General features: G+C 43.0%; 1 protein-coding gene across 4 annotated transcripts in view; it reads left to right on the forward strand.

The window, feature by feature from the left end:
* The window catches only part of CNOT10 (CCR4-NOT transcription complex subunit 10), a 127,650-nt gene that overhangs the window by 82,588 nt on the left and 27,051 nt on the right, over positions 1 to 18,011 (forward strand). For all 4 annotated transcript variants that reach the window (XM_068236226.1, XM_068236227.1, XM_068236230.1 and 1 more), the window contains 2 exons: positions 4,897 to 5,010; positions 13,036 to 13,166. In XM_068236226.1, coding sequence (XP_068092327.1) covers positions 4,897 to 5,010; positions 13,036 to 13,166 — 245 coding nt within the window. The remainder of the gene's footprint in view (positions 1 to 4,896; positions 5,011 to 13,035; positions 13,167 to 18,011) is intronic.

Genomic DNA, 18,011 nt, shown 5'->3' on the forward strand with positions numbered 1-18,011 from the left:
GAGAGAACCAATTTAAAAACAAAACTCCTTTTTAAACTGGTAAAATGACATTTTCCTGCAGCACACTGAAGGCACAGGGGGGCAGATGTGATATAGTGGGGGTGGGGACACAAAGGGTAACAAAGATCTTGTTTGTCCCCCTACCTGTATTCACATTTCAAATGTTGAGAAAAGGCAGGTAGAGTAAAAGTGAGAAAAGGAATGGATGAGGACTGCCTACACCACCATGTTGCCTAATTTATTTTGATGAATCAGTGGTGTCTACTGGACTAGTAAATTATTCCCACAGATGACCCTTAAGGTGCGTACACACATGCGACTGTAGTCATTTGTAACGATCGTTCCCCGATCTTTACCAACGACGATCGTTACAAAAAACGAACCACCGACTATTAAGGCAAACGATGAACGAGCCAAATCGCTACAAAAGAAAGTTCTGTCTCGGCGGATTTTAACCAACGACGATCGTTTGCAAAAGTAGTACATCGTTGGAAACGGTCGTTCGTACTAGGCTTGACATGCGCATTTCACTATTTCTCTGTGAAACTTCTCATTTTTATGCGCAGGCGCAATAGTTGCTTTACGTGATGTAACGTTCGTTCTAACGATCAGATCGTTACACACCTTTTAAAACTATCTTTACTTAGGTCGTTCTTTCATCAATTAAAAGTTCGTTCATGTGTGTACGTAGCATTAGACTGACGGCTTTTTTTTTTTTTTTTAAATTGCCTGTGCCAGCTATTTTGGCATACTAGTGACTGAATGTTTTTACAATCTCTACATGTTCCATAATCCACATTTGTCAGTAGAAATTGTGTTTTGAGGGCAAATAGACATTTCATACAGTATTATGGTAATTTTGATGAAAATCTATGCAGCTTGTACATGGGAGATAGCCAATCTTAAAAGCATGGGATTGGTCGGATTTTCAACATTTGCTTAGCTCTGCATCAACTTATTTGCATACAGTGGTTTGCAAAGGTATTTGGCCCCCTTGAAGTTTTCCACATTTTGTCATATAACTGCCACAAACCTGAATCAATTTTATTGGAATTCCATGTGCAAGACCCATACAAAATGGCATGCACGTGAGAAGTGCAACGAAAATCATACAGGATTCCAAACATTAAAAAAAAAAAACCCTGCAAAGTGGGGTGTGCGTAATTATTCAATTCTGCCCCCTAAGTCAATACTTTGTAGAACCACCTTTTGCTGCAATTACAGCTGCCAGTCTTTTAGGGTATGTCTCTACCAGCTTTGCACATCTAGAGACTGAAATCCTTGCCCATTCTTCTTTACTAAACCGCTCCAGCTCAGTCAGATTAGATAGACAGCGTTTGTGAACAGCAGTTTTCAGATCTTGCCACAGATTCTTGATTGGATTTAGATATGGATTTTGACTGGGCCATTCTATCACATGGATATGTTTTTATTTTAAACCATTCCATTGTTGCCCTGGCTTTATGTTTAGGGTCGTTGAGACTGGGGCGGAGGTTCACCTTTCAGCAGGACAATTCTTTTGCAGATTCCAAGAGGTTTTCTTCCAAGATTGCCCTGTATTTGACTCCATCCATCTTCCCATCAACTCTGACCAGCTTCCCTGTCTCTACTGAAGGGAAGCACCCCCAGAGCATGATGCTGCCACCACCCTATTTGACAGTGGGGAGGGTGTGTTCAGAGTGATGTGCAGTGTTAGTTTTCCGCCACACATAGCGTTTTGCATTTTGGCCTAAAAAGTTTCATTTTGGTCTCATCTGACCAGAGCACCTTCTTCCACATGTTTGCTGTGTCCCCCACATGGCTTGTGGCAAACTGCAAACGGGACTTCTTATGCTTTTCTGTTAACAATGTCTTTCTTCTTGCCACTCTTCCATAAAGGCCAACTTTGTGCAGTGCACAACTAATAGTTGTCCTATAGACAGATTCCCCCACTTGAGTTGTAGATCTCTGCAGCTCGTCCAGAGTCACCATGGGCCTCTTGACTGCATTTCTGATCAGCGCTATCCTTGTTCGGCCTGTGAGTTTAGGTGGACGTGCTTGTCTTGGTAGGTTTGCAGGTGTGCCATACTCCTTCCATTTCTGAATGATCGTCTGAACAGTGCTCCGTGGGATGCTCAAGGCTTTGGAAAATTTTTGTAGCCTAAGCCTGCTTTAAATGTCTCAATAACTTTATCTGGTGTGTTCTTTGGACTTCATGGTGTTGTTGCTCCCAATATTCTCTTAAAGAGAACCCGAGGTGGGATTTAATTATGTTACTGGGGCACAGAGGCTGGTTGTGCACACTAAGACCAGCCTCCGTTGCCCCATGGGGTGCCTCCATGTCCCACCTGCACGCCGCTATACCCCCGCAGTGCTGGCGACACGCAGCGCGTCGCCAGCACAAGGTTTACCTATGCGCTGTCAGTCAGCGCCGCTCCCCCGCCTCCTCCGCATCGGCGCTACCCGACCGCGTCACTTCCCTTCTATCAGCGGGAGGGAAGGGACACGGGCGGGTAGTGCCGAGGTGGGGGAGCGGCGCTGACAGACAGCGGTTAGGTAAACATTGTGCTGGCGACACGCTGCGTGTCGTCAGCACTGCGGGGGGTATAGCAGCGCGCAGGGGGGACATGGAGGCACACCATGGGGCAACGGAGGCTGGTCTAAGTGTGCACAACCAGCCTCTGTGCCCCAGTAACATAATTAAATCCCACCTCGGGTTCTCTTTAAGCCCCTTCTACACGATACGATTCTTTGTGTGATTTGATTACGATTCTATTTACGATACGATTAAATCCGACATGTCCGATCGGGATTCGATTCATTTCGATTTGCCATTGCAAAACAATGGCAAATCGAAATGAATTGAATCCCGATCGGACATGTTGGATTTGATCAGATTGTAAATAGAATTGTAATCGAATCGCACAAAGAATCGTATCGTGTAGATGGGGCTTTAGACAACTTCTGAGGCCGTCACAGAGCAGCTGCATTTGTACTGACATTAGATTACACACAGGTGCACTCTATTTAGTCATTAGCACTCATCAGGCAATGTCTATGGGCAACTGACTGCACTCAGACCAAAGGGAGCTGAATAATTACGCACACCCCACTTTGCAGATATTTATTTGTAAAAATGTTTGGAATCCTGTATGATTTTCATTCCACTTCTCATGTGTACACCACTATGTGTTGGGCTTTCACATTGAATTCCAATAAAATTGATTCATGTTTGTGGCAGTAATATGACAAAATGTGGAAACCGTCAAGGGGGCCGAATACTTTTGCAAACCACTGTATCTAGCCAACTGAAAAGAGTGGAGTGTCGTGAACTACAATACAGATAAAGAACTACTAGAGGAGTAACATCCATGAATCCAATAGGCAATCATACCTTTGTTCCAAAAAGGGAAAAGCGGGAAACGAAAAAAGTAATGCAGAATCCCCTTCAGACATGGATGCCGAAATTCCGCTACGTTTAAAGACTGCAACAGGCATAAGTAGTTTTGGCGCAAAATGTCTTTAGACATCTGCGGCACATACAGACAGCAAGCAGGAAACGTCTGAAGACGGTGGCAGTCTAAGGGTGAATTCAGTCTTGAAGTGCATACACACATCCAATTTTGATTGGTCAATAACTGACCAATTTTAACACCTCCACATAGTATGAGGGCCCACAGACTTTGAATACTATGAGCAGATTGTGGATGGAGGTTCTCATACTACATGGAAGTGGTAAAATTGGGCAATTGAAATTGGATGTGTGTACCAGGCTTTAGGCCTTGAACACACAAGCAACCCTTCTCTTGCAAAGCTCTTGCAAATGGAATGCTATGGGGGATTTGTAGAAAATCACATTGCTCAAGTGGGATCACACCCATAGCATTACATTAGCAAGAGCTTTTCAAATCCCAAGCACTCAGAAAAGCGTAGCCAGTGGGTCCCAAGCGTCAGTCAACTTGTGAGGGCTGTATATTTGTTTGACAAATTGTGTGACGGATTATTTAATATTATGACCTTCAATACTAGACTTTACCCTTAAATATTCCTATTTATTGTTTACTGCTAAATCATCAAAAAGCTTTACAGAAGAACTATAGTGAAAATAACAAACTGGCTTCTTTTTTTTTTTTTTTTTTTCTTCAATATCGATTAATAGATTGTCACTGCTTGACCATTGTAAAAAAATTTTCCTCTCCCTGATTTTCATTCTGAAATGTATCTCTGGTGGTGACCTCTTTAGTTCTGCCAGGTGATCTTTACGGAATGCTTGTTACTGAGTGTTCTATGCACAGAGGAAGATGCTGCTTGCTTGGCATGGGAATATATCCGACAATGCAGCCAGGTTCACAGACTGCAAACTATCACACTGTGGGAGGGTTTTCACCACAATATCAGCCATGCAAACTCCCCGATCTATTTGAGAAAAGTTAGATTTCTCATGGGAAATGCACAATATGGGCCACACCTCTCACAACCTCAGATCAGCAAGTTCTATAAACTTGGTCACTCCCAGAGGTCACCTCAAAAAATCTGGAGATAGAGCCTTCTGTCATGCTGCCCCTACTCTTTGGAACTCCCTGCCACACCCAGTAAAGACAGCACCATCCCTGGAGCTATTCAAATCCAGACTGAAAAGCCACCTGTTTAGCCTGGCATTTCCGGACTTATAAAATTCTTCTTCTGTACCACGATGGTCTGAGCCATGCTTATGTGCTTTGTCTTATGGGAGAAAAGCGCTTTACAAATGTTATTTGTTGTTGTTGTTGTATCAGCTACTGACTGGAATAAAGTTGTATCCTTGGTTAAAGTGCCTCATTAAGATACTTGGTCCAAAAAATTTTTTATTTTCTTTTATATAGTCAAAAGTCTGGAAATAGTTGTCTTTTATTTACCATTTTTTCCCTTGTTTGACAGGTGTTCGGTCCTTGCCTGCAGTGCCTATGTTGCCTTGGCTTTGGGCGATAACCTTATGGCTCTGAACCATGCAGACAAACTACTACAGCAACCACGATTGTCGGGGTCCCTTAAGTAAGTTTTTTTTTTTTTTTTTTTTTTTTTTTTTTTTTTTCCCCCCCCCCCAGATTCCATACTTATGAAGGGTAACTCTCTTCATTGGTCATGTGCTTCCCTTAACCAGTTGCCCTCCAGCAACCATAGGGAATAAAGAGAGTATGTTTGGATGTAATATCCATGCCTTCCCACTGACGACATGGAAAGGGGGAATCTACAAATATCTGAGCACTAGCTGCTGATATTAAAGGGATACTGTAGGGGGGTCGGGGGAAAATGAGCTGAACTTACCCGGGGCTTCTAATGGTCCCCCGCAGACATCCTGTGTTGGCGCAGCCACTCACCAATGCTCCGGCCCCGCCTCCAGTTCACTTCTGGAATTTATGACTTTAAAGTCAGAAAACCACTGCGCCTGCGTTGCCGTGTCCTCGCTCCCGCTGATGTCACCAGGAGTGTACTGCGCAGACACAGACCATACTGGGCCTGCGCTGTGCGCTCTTGATGACATCAGTGGGAGCGAGGACACGGCAACGCAGGCGCAGTGGTTTTCTGACTTTAAAGTCATAAATTCCAGAAGTGAACTGGAGGCGGGGCCGGAGCATCGGTGAGTGGCTGCGCCAACACAGGATGTCTGCGGGGGACCATTAGAAGCCCCGGGTAAGTTCAGCTCATTTTCCCCCGACCCCCCCCCCCCCCCCCCCCCCCCTACAGTATCCCTTTAAGGGACACCTTTTGTTATATGCAGAGATACTAATAATTCAGGCTTGCATAAACATTTAAAGCAAAATTTATGCAGATTGGATTTGGGACTATTTAGATTGGCCGAATTCCAAGCTGCATAGATTTAGCCCAATCTGGAATTATTTTGCTCTTCTATCTCTAACCATATGTAGTAATGCTGGGAATACACGGCTCGATTCTAAGCCATTTAGATGGCTCGATAATTTCCCACATGTCCGATTTACCCCCCCCCCCCATTCATTTCCGCTCTCTATTCCGCATTGAGGACAAGGGAAAAAGATAAACTAAGCAAAACGAGCGGAAGATAAGAGAATCGATTGGGTGGGAGACTCGAGTGGCAAAATCGAGCCGTGTATGCCCAGCATAAGCCTAGTTAATGTAGTGTAGACATTTGTTTATTTTGGTACAGCAAATGGCAGGATTGCATTGATTGTGCTCCCTCTGCTGGACACAGGCACATTATGTTCTCTTTTATCAAAAGATCCATCGACCTGAAACTTTATACACAGGAAAGTTTCAGTGCCATATTTGCCCATAGCAGGTCTCTGCTTACTAACTAGTTATATTCTCTGCTGTCATCCTAATAAAGTTTGGTGGCTGGTCACCTGTCTTACTTCAGTGGCACAATTCCTACCATAGGCACCATGAGACAAAGGCACATAACTCTTTTGGATCCAGGTTCCTACTTATATGTTCAAGAAGTTACTATAGAGATGTATGTAGGCACTGCTCACATTGCTGAAGGAAGTCAGATATGGCTGGATACATGTTAGGCTACTGGTTAGACCTGACACAGCAGCTTATGATGGCATCACAGCAGGTACAAAAAATTGAATAGAATTCCGAAAACTGAAGTCAAAAATGCAAACTGCTAGGCTTTATCTAATAGTTTTATATTGCAGCAGTTATGAAAAGCGTAGTGATTTCAAAAATAAAGGAAAACACCTATCATTAGTCTTGGGCCTAGGCAAAATTATTCACAGTTGCTAACAAGACCTAATTAGACACTGATCTGGCTAAATAAACACAGGGAAGTTAATTCCTTCAATATGTGGAATAAAAACTTTTCATTTTGTGCTGTGCAAGAGTTTGGGTCTGCTTTAACAGTGGTTACTTTTACCAGTCCATGTTTGTTTGATGATGTGGGTGACGTGGACCTCCCACACCAACAAAAATAGCAGAGCCACTTAGCCTTGCCTACTGCTTTCTAGCGCAAGGCAGTGACAAATAAAAGCAGTCCAGTCTCACATTTGCAATCTGTTATTGCATGCTCACACATCTTACACAATTAGATACTCTGGCTTGGTTAACCTTAATGGGAATTGGTCCCACATTTTAGGACCCAGCCATTTTACACAAATGGCCCTGATGGATAGGGAAGCAACTTGTGCAAAATATAAGAAATCTAAAGATTTGGCTAAGCTGTAGATGGCGTTCCTCGAGTTATACCAGCTCTGTATTCCTCATTACATCATTCAGACAGTAGCGCAGTTTGAAGTGCTTAGATTTCCCTTCTGGCTGTTCTGGTAATTTGAACTCCACTCGCAACCACTTTCTAGCTTGGCATTTCCTATTTGACATTTTTCTTTTATTTCTGAAAAGGAAACTTATGGAGAGTAAATGCCGTGTTACAATCACTCTTGATGTCATGTTTATTTTCAGAGCGGGTCAATTTAATCCCAAGCAAGGCAAAGTGTTACTGCCTAGCAAGGCAGCCAGAGCACAGGGCTGGGGAAAGAGTTAAGCTGTTCAGGGGGGGTCAAAGTCCTGACAAAAAAAGTGACCCTTAAGTGTGAGTTACTGAACCATAACTGGTAATTTCCTCACTTCTGTTTAATGACCATCCCACAGTGACGGCTTTGTTACCAATTGATTTCTTCCTTACAGGACAAGGGTTGTAAAATATGTATTTAATGTTAATTGCCGCTGTGTTATTAGAGCCAGAGCTACAGTGGCTGATTTCTTTCATGTGTTAAAACAAACTTGATAAATCGTGTTATTGCACTCAGACACATGACATTTCATCCTGCTCTTTGCATGACCTCTACTGGGATTATTTTGCCTGCCAGTGTAAAACTGTTTTTGTTAGTGTATGAGATTAATCACATTGGATTGGCTAAAGATACAATTCACTTCTATCACATTTAATACATTTGATTTAAACGGTATTCCACTTTCCTGAAACAATTACAAATATAGATTGGAGCTATATATGTACAGTTTGTTATTAATGGGAAAGAAAAATCTTTCCAGTTCAATCTGCAACTAGCTAAAGATTTCCAAAAATGACAGGATGCCCACATTGCTCTTCTTTACTCCAAGCAGAGCATACAGATTACTGTTGCCAAGGTTGCAGAGGTCTGCATCAGGTTTGGTACCTGCGGGTCGGGGTCGGGTACCCGTTTTGATTTTTGGCAAGTGCAGGTAGCGGGGCTGCGGGTGAGGGTCTGAAAAATTAGACCTCTAGCTTGGAGTACAGTTGCTGTGAGACTTTACAGACAATACTGCCCTAATGCAAAGTTATTAGCATTACACAGCAGAAACCTTTAACACCCCTCAGACAGATTTTGTAATAAAAAAAAAAAAAAAAAAAATTGGCCCGATTGCTTTGTTTTTATATGCATACAACACAGTCAAGCAGATATGCTATTTGCCATTAATTCTTGCAGTATGTACTGTCAACACAGTGTACATATATCTTTCTTTTGATACATATTCCATTGTGCTGGATTGTCGCTGAACTGACACATTATTGATAAGCCGGTCATACACCATACAGTCTTGATTAATCATTTTTACCCCTGCCATGTTTAGCATCTGTGGAAAGATTCCTTAATCCGTACATAGATATGATATTGTACTATTCAGATTATATGCTTTCTGGACCACTTTTGACCATTTAGCAGCCAATTTATTTAGAGGCTTGAAAGTGCTCCAGGCCAATTTATTTTAGAACATTTTTTTTTTAATTTCTTGTTATATTTCCTTGCTTCTAATTAGTACTGCTGAAGTGTATATTTATGGCCACTTGTCAATAAGGGGCAGTGTGAGACTTCTTTCAGTTTCTGTATTTTCTGCCAGCAGAGAGAGAAATCAAAGCATTCTTAAGGTGGCCACTAATGGTCCAATTTATATAGAAAATCGTTTGAGCGATCAGAAATTCTGACTGGAAGAAAAATCGTTCACTACACCATCAACAAACCAATCTTTGCTTCCTATCTATCACAACCAATCAAGAAAATCCAAATTTTGGTTTGACAAAAATCCAATCGGACGACTATTTTTATAATCGTTCATAATCGATTGTGCCCTTCAACTGAGATTATTTTCAACCAATCCGATCAGAATTTCTGATCGTTTGAACGATTTTTCGCTAGAAATTGGACCATTAGTGGCCACCTTAAAAATGTGACCAGTTACAAAACTGCCCAGGTTACTAAACTAGATATAATGTATGTAGCTGTATACACCAATAAGCCACAGCACTAAAACCCACAGAGTTGGAGTAAATAAAATTACCTTTTAACAGTGGGTACCTGTCAAGTAGTGGAATATACTGGGTAGCAGGTGAGCAGAAAAATGGGTAATTGTAACGGTCTAAGCTACTTTAGCAATGGTCAAATCATAATGGTTAGATTACACATACTGCCAAAAGGACTACTTTTGGTAGGTAGTAGCCACACTTCCTTATAAAACCCGCCTACCAAAGCACATCTTGTGAACCAAGGGCAGGGAGCTTTTGTGGAATAAAGTCTGATCTGTGCTCCACGTTTCAGATTACAGGACTTAAAGGATCTGCTGCTAACATCTTGGTGCCAGTACCACAAGACTTCTTCAGAGGTCTTGAGGAATCCATCCATGATGGATCAGAGTTGTTTTAGCAGCACAATATATTCAGTTTATAATGTTCACCTAGCGATGTGTATATAGAACAGTGGTTTAAACCATACTTTAACACTGAAATCTGAAAGAAATCTCCCCTCTCCTTAAAGGAAACCTAAAGCGAGGGGAAGCAGTTTTCTTTTACTTACCTGGGGCTTTTTCCAGCCCCCCGCATTCTATCAAGTCCCTTTGCTTTTCTGCCGGTGTAATGTCTGATTGTGCTGCCCGGAAGCTCCCTTCCACACTGAGTAGCACGCATGCTCAGTGTGAAGTTAATTATGCTGCTGATGGTAAAATAATAAATATCTCCGCTTCCACACATCCTACACTCCCCAAATTTTCAGGGTAGGGAGGGGACCCCCCGAACCACCTCTATGCCAAATTGCAGCCCCCGAGACCCACTGGTTCCCGAGATAGGTTTCTCTACCAGTGGGTCTCGGGGGCTGCAATTTGGCATAGAGGTGGTTCGGGGGGTCCCCTCCCTACCCTGAAAATTTGGGGAGTGTAGGATGTAAAGAAGCAGAGATATTTATCATCAGCAGCATCATTAAATAGGAACTGTGGCTGCACAGTCTCCTACTGCGCATGCGGGGCAGCGCAAATCCAAAGGCAGCGTAATCAGACACAAGACCGGTCTGAGAGGTTGTGCCACTCCCGGACTAGTAGGCCTCAATGATCGCACTCCCTTTGGCTGGCAGCATTCTGCACCTGTGCATTTCACAAAACTTACCACTGCGCAAGCACAGAATGCGATTTGAGGAGACGCCTGGCAGATCATGTGTGTTAGCCCACAACTGGGCTCAGTTGCAGTTTGTGCTACGCCACAACTGACTGGACCAAAAGGACATCAAGGACCTCTCTTAAGTCTCTTTAAATCTCAGGGATTGTAGTGCTAGCTACATGGTATTGACAGAGAATAGAGACAAAAACTGGGAATCTTGTAGCGATATAGAAATAAGATAATTGTCTGAGTCCTCACTGGGGAAACGGCTCTTACTTTGTCTTCATACTTAGCATTAGTTGTGTGACCAGCACTTTAATGCTAAGGAGAGGGGAATGTTTCTGACGTCTGTTACATTATTAATGTGTACTCCAAGGGCTGTTTTGTTTTAAATAGTGCTATGTTGTGTACAGCTCTGCTCTTACGGCGTGCAAAGGAACTATGATGTATCCAGCACATTATCTGGGGGAAAAAAGCTTGTTTTGTCTGGTGGATAACTCCAGCTGAGTTTTAAAGGGGAAAAAGGAAATCTCTAGTTATCACTTAAAAATTGTCTAATCTATCTTTACCAAAAGCCATCTGGTACATGAACTCTGCCTCTGTGTTGTGCTTCCTTTCACTGAATAGTTTTCGAAGAACACTGGAGACATTCCCAAACAAATTGAGAATGTCCTCATTTTTTGTCAGTGTGTTGCTTTTTGAAGCCTTAGAAGCCAACCCGGGCCTCACGGCTCTTGTGTCAGACCTGTGAATTTGGCCATGATGTGAAGGGGGAGGAGGAAAGTGGATGAGACATTCCAAAAATGCTTTCAAGTAAGCCAAGACCTCCTGCATAGTCTTTCTGATCTTCGTTTGTTTGTCAGGAGCCGTGCTACAGCCATCCAGTTGTTTATGCTTTTTTACTGATATTCCATCACCACCATATTTGTCTGCTTATAGTTTAGTTGAAGTAATAATTCTAGTTTAAACCCACCAATACATATTATTAGTGCTATAGATCTACAGTTACTACTACTACTTGTAAATATTTTTTGACAGCTGAACTCCTAAGCGGCAAGCTAGTGATTTATACAGAAAGTGATAATTTTCTGAAACATGAATCAAGTCTGCCTATTGCTGTCTGAACAGTTTTGTTTATGCAATTGATCCATTCAGCATACTGGACCAGTACAGACAGCAAAGTATCAGCTGCTATATTAAAATACTGTAAATGTGGTTTTAGCATTTTTAAGACTGCATACTACGTTCTTGCCATGGTGGCATGTGGACATCCATGTGCAATAGTGATTAGCACTCTCGCCTTGCAGCACTATAGACTTGGGTACAATTCCTAGGCTGGACACTATTTGCATAGTTTATATGTTCTCCCTGGTTTGTGGTATTTCCTCCAGGCTCTCTGGTTTCTCCCCACATCCCAAAAATAACTGATAAGTTTATTTCCTCTCTGATTGATTTTAAGGTGCCCATTAACCGTACAGTCTCCCCAATCGATCGATCAGATACCGTAAATGGTACAAATCGATCCACACTTTGGAAGGAGTCTGATTGGCTTGCTTATCATTTTCCCTTCCATTGGTGGTCCTAAACGATCGCAATGATCATATCGGACAGACCATCATTTGGGAAATTGGATAAATAGGCCCCTGTAGACTGTGATGAGGGCAGTAAACTATGACTGTTCTAGGGATTAGATTGTGCCCTCCTCTGAGAGACAAGTGGTGATGTGATTTCACTCTGTGAAGTGCTACGGAAGGTGTCAACACTGTATGGATACATAACCACAGCCTAGAAGAACATAATTATTTAGGAAGGCAAACTTCTGTTTTGCATCGCATTTTAGTAAGAAGGGTTTTTTTGGTCTCTTTCAGCCCCTTACACACTCCTGGGAGTTCTGGTTCACCATGAGCTTGCTGTGTAATCTGTAACTATGTGTTTCAAGTCCTACCCCATAAAGCCACATTAATCCATGCCATGCACTGATGAAGATCGTTCCTAACATTGGCCACAGTGTGACGGTGGTCAGACTTCGGGTTCTGGCCGTAACATAGGTTTCCCAATATTTGTTCTGTACTATGTACAGCGCTACGGAAGATGTTGGTGCTATATAAATAAATTAATAATAATTTGCATATTCAGCAATGAGAGTCACCTCATAAGCTCACTCCAACCTGAATAATGGGAAATACCTTTTGTTGAGGAGTCTTTTTGATCTTTCAGCCCCTTACACACTCCTGGGAGTTCTGGTTCACCATGAGCTTGCTGGGCAATCTATACTTTGTTAGTAAGCTATGTAAAAGTAAAATATCTTCTTCCAGGGCAGAAATTGCGTTTTCAGTGCTGATAATTTCCTGATACATTTTATTAATATATGAAATTTACCTTTCTTGTAAACAAGGTATAGTTTAGATATTTGACCCGTTAACACTGAAATTCATCACAAGTGACTGTGGATGGATATTCTGTGCCTCTCTACTGATGTCAGTACTTTCTATTAAGGAAAGGAGAAGAATTCAGAAAATCCAGCAGAAATGAGAGCTATCTGACCCCCGTGACACTGAACGGGTTAAAGGTCAGCACATTGTTACATTTCAGATCCTGCAATGCTGGTATTAGGTTGTGGGAACAGAAATACCTGTGTTGTTTCACCCCAGGGCTTTAGGAGCCACTACCACATTTTATTTACATGTTTGTTGTTGCAGGTTCTTGGGCCATTTGTATGCGGCAGAAGCACTCATCTCTCTGGACAGGATCTCGGATGCCATCACTCACTTAAACCCAGAGAATGTCACAGATGTGTCCCTCGGGGTTTCCTTAAATGAACAGGAGCAAGGTTAATGAAACCACACTTGACTAAGCCATGCTTTTATCTTCTTCTCTGATGGACGTGGTAATGCACATGTGTGCTCGTATATACTACATGCATTGCCAACCCCTATGCTTCATAATTTATTGGCAGAGTTATGTTCAGACAGTCCATGAATACTGCATGCAAGTGACTCATCTTCCTGCAGCATCACCTGATTCTTCTCATTAGGTCACCGCAAATCAGGATGACACATGACTTCATTTCATATATAAAGCCATAGCATATTATCAGCAGTGTGAGGAATTAGTGCATACAAAAAGGTGGGGGGGGGGGGGTATAATTGATACTAGGATTAGTATTGTAAATAGTTAAAGAAATACTCCACTTAATAACTGTTGTAGGTATGTTCTTGGATGAAGTGCACAGACTGTTTGTCTACATAATACAAAAAAAAAAATCAGGAAGAATTATAAAAACATTTGAAAGTAGACCTTCAAATAGGATCATGGTTTGTTTCTTTATAAAGGCTATTAGTTATTGCATTTTAACCTCCCTGGCGGTACATTTCTGTCTGGAATAATGCGTCAAAAGCGGTACATTTTTTTTTCAAGAATTTTAAACTTCCAATTCTTAAGTCATAACTTACCAAAATATATCAGAATAAAGGCCTGGTAGACATTCTGCATATAAATAAGACTGGAACACAAATTTGTTGAAATAATTAGATTTATCAGTAAACTGAAAAGATAGCAAAACTGTACAAATAAAGCAGCAGATTATATATATATATATATATATATATATATATATATATATATATATATATACATGCAGTACAGAATATAAGTAATACACCTCCCGTGTGTGGTATATCTTGAAACGGGGAATGGCACACAGGCCGACATTACAGTCAGGGCAGTACATTCGGGATTCCTTACGGAATTCTTTCCCTTTGGCATCGGTTCTGCTGCAGCAAACCACATACCTCCTGGTTGGCGCATTTTTTGGGTGGAGTTGGCGGTATGTACTCCATAAAGTGATTGCCAGTTAGGCACTCAGGATTGACTACATAGGATGCACGACGCCCAACGCTGGCATCTGATGATGAGGCCTGATACTTCATACAGATGCAGTCGCAAACTTTCCATATAAAGTCTGCATGCGTTGCTGGCCTGTCACTGCACATTTTGTACAGAATGTACGCATTCCAAAGAGACTGTTCAAGCAGATGTCTAAATTTTTTTTTTTAATAGTATTTTTTGTTTGCGTACTGTGGAGTAGAACGTCATTGCCTGGTCGGCTCTGTCCACCCCACCCATTGTGTGGTTATAATCCAGGATGACTTGCGGCTTGTCGACGACTTTACCCCTCTTGTTCTTGTGGTGACGGTTGAGGGGTCATGAACTGTGCTGAGGGCACACACATCCTTTTTGTCCCGACAGCAGAGAGCCATCATTTTTCCTTTCTGCCAAGCCACAATGTCCCCTGTTTTGAGATTGTTTTTTTTTTTGTTTAGCAAAAGTTGTTGGCATCTCTCGCCTGTTGGTCCTAACAGTGCCGTAGGCATCCGTTTTTGTTTTTTTTATCAGGAATTCAAACAGTTGCGAGGAACTGTAAAGGTTATCTGTGGTCACACAGTAACCTTTGTTCAGCAACGGCTCCATCAAAGACAGCACTGATGACGTCGCCATCCATAGTCCTTGAAAGCAGGGTTGAATTGTGTCCCATTCCCGGTATACAGAATGGCATTCCATATATACCTCGTTGCTGCCTCACATAGCAAATATGATTTCACACCAAAATGGGCCCTCTTCGGTGCAATATACTGTATCCAGAACAGTGTCCCCTTGTAGGCTATCAGGTTTTCATCCACGCTAATGTCCCTCTCAGGCGCATAGGTGTTCCTGGAGTTTTCCACCACCAGCTGATATACCTCCCAAATTTTCTTCAGCTTTGGCGCAGGGTGGGTGGACTCGTCAAAGGTGGCGTTGTCTGAAAAGTGAAGATATTTTATTATCAGTCCAAAACAGTTTTCAGACATTACCGTGCCAAAGAAGGAGGTAGCTATGATCTTGTTTGTAGACCAATACCACTTCAGCAGGGGCTTCCTCACCACCCCATGCAGAATAATTAGTCTGAAGAAGAGCCACAAGTCCTCCTTGGTGATCTGCTCCTTGAAAAAGGCCCTCGTGAAGCAGCCAGTTCTTGAGTGGCGTAGTGGTTTGGTGTGAGGCTGCTTGAGGCTGACGCCATAGCAGGTCACAGGCAGAGAGTAATCAAATCCAGGCAGAGGCGGCAGGCAAAGAAATTAGTCAAAATCCACGCAGAGGTCGGTACAGGCAGCAGGCAAAGAGAGTAGTCAAAATCCATGCAGAGGTCAGTACAGGCAACAGGTAAAGAGAGTAGTCAAAATCCAAGCAAAAATCCGTACACAGGTTATCCAGAAAAAAAGGCAGATCACAGCACTTGCTTCAGAAGCAGCAGGAACCAAATGGCTACACTACACTTGGATACAAATGCATTTGAAGCATTTGTATCCAATCATTCATCAATTCAGCTAATCAGGCTGCAGTATTCAAAATTCCCATACCACCCCCCTCCTACGTCACGCCTCCCCGACGTCAGAACGCCGCTGATCTGATTGGCCACCGGGTCCCCGGAGGAAGAGCGGGGCTAAGGGGATCCTGGCGGCCGAAGATAGATACTGACAGCCGGGGAGAGATGCCGGAGGCCCGCTGCGCTGCTCCGATCACGTGCGGGACTCCAAAACGTCAGCCACAGCAGGTATTTCCATGCCCCGTGTTGAGCTCGGGATTACTACTATCAGCTAGAATTTCCTACCCTGAGCTCAGCACGGGGTTACCGCTAGGAAGGTTAACCTCCTGGGCGATAATCCCGAGCTACGTCGCGCAGGAGGATTTCTCAGGCCCTGGTGGGCCGATTTGCATACATTTTTTGTGTTACACGCAGCTAGCACTTTGCTAGCTGCGTGTAACTTCCGATCCGCCGCTACCCGCCGTGCCGCGCAGCGCCCCCCCCCCCCCATACCCCTTGGGCAGCCTGGCCAATCAGTGCCTGGCAGCGCTGAGGGGTGGATCGGGACTCTCTCTGACGTCGATTACGTCATCGCGAGCGTCGTCATGGCGACGGGGGAAGCCTAGCAGGAGATCCCGTTCAGAACGGGATCTCCTGCTTGCGCTGATCGCCGGAGGCGATCGAAGGGGGTGGGGGGATGCCGCTGCACAGCGGCTATCATGTAGCTAGCGCTAGGCTAGCTACATGATTTAAAAATTTTTTTAAAAAAGTGCTGCGCCCCCTCCTGGGCTATGTAATTGTATCGCCCAGAGGGTTAAGTAAACCCCGTAACGGTCTTTGCCCACCAAACAAGACAAGACACAGAGCATTTTATATTGCCTTTTTCTCCTAGTGGACTCAAAGCGCCAGAGCTGCAGCAACTAGGGTGTGCTCAGTAGGCAGTAGTAGTGTTAGGGGAGTCTCACCCAAGGACTCCTTCCTGTTCAATAAGCCAGCACCTATTCAGTAAGAGCCGAGATTCAAACCCAGAGCCCTAACCCTGTGCACTCTCCAGCCATAGCTGGATAGCCATTTTATCCCAGAAGAGTTCAGTGGGGTTCAGGTTTCTGCTCTGCACAGGCATTTCCCACTCCATACTGAGTAAGCCAGTTCTTTTTTGGATCTTGCATTGTACACAGAAGTCTTGTCCTGAAGATGCACATTCATATGAATCCACAAATATGCTTTAAAATAGTTTGTTACCTATTGCTACCATTATTTTATCAGTATCCTTTATTTATAATGCAAAATTATAGTTTGCAATTGTTATATAGATTTATAGGCTATAGGCGCAAGACCAACAAAAACGTGATACAGTAGAAGAGAACCACACCCTATTGGTTTTGGGGCCGGTTCAGAGAGCTGCTTGGGCACTTTCTGCAAATAAGCAGAGAAGCATTTGGCATTGTTTCCCATCCTTCATCAAACGTGTTGCATCTTGAACTCTACAGGGGAACACTGCAGTCTTGTCCTGCAGATACAAAATGTGACACCCCCCCCTTCCCATGCAAAATTTTTGCTATCGATTAAGAGGTCAGAGATTGTCTGAGATGGAAATAATTCTGTCTTGCATTCAGATTGCATGCAGATTGCATACAGCTTAAAACTGGGCTAATCAAAATCGACAGGGCATTATGATTGGCCCAGTTTCAAGCTCTGTACCATTTACTTGATTTGAATGCAGGCCGAAATTATGTTTATCCTATTAACAATCTCTGTTAGAGGCACACAGTTCTTAAGAATTATATTTTATGCTTCAGCATTATGATTTATGTACAGGAGAGTCTAGGGATGCAGGCCAACCCATGAAAAGTAGCCACAGACAATTTATTCTTCCACTACCAGACTGTATAGTTTTACATGGAGGCGGGTAGCATTCTCATAGCATCCACCAAGACCAGAGTGGGCTGTTTTACAGCCAAGTATTAAAACCTTATTACTCCACGGAAGGTTTCTTTCCATTTCATAATGCAATGACAGTAAGTTTACACTGCCCCACCTCAGGCTCAGCAGTGCAGATAATGACCATAAGTTTGCATGCACCTGCTTGGCCATAGAAGACCAGCTCATAAGGTCTAAGACTAACAACTCTTGGACTGTTGATTCCAGATGCAGTTTGGAACTTAGAAGTGTGAGATATATCCACAGGCAGATCATTTAAGCACAATATACCAGCACTTGGTGGCCCTTTTTTATATGAGCTTTTGTGGCCTTCTAGAGGTGAACCCATTGTTGGTTGTAGACATTTCAAGTCCATGCAATGACTGCTAATTGTCAATTGAAATGATTACAATT

Source organism: Hyperolius riggenbachi, chromosome 5 (assembly GCF_040937935.1).
Source record: "Hyperolius riggenbachi isolate aHypRig1 chromosome 5, aHypRig1.pri, whole genome shotgun sequence".
Lineage (NCBI taxonomy): Eukaryota > Metazoa > Chordata > Amphibia > Anura > Hyperoliidae > Hyperolius > Hyperolius riggenbachi.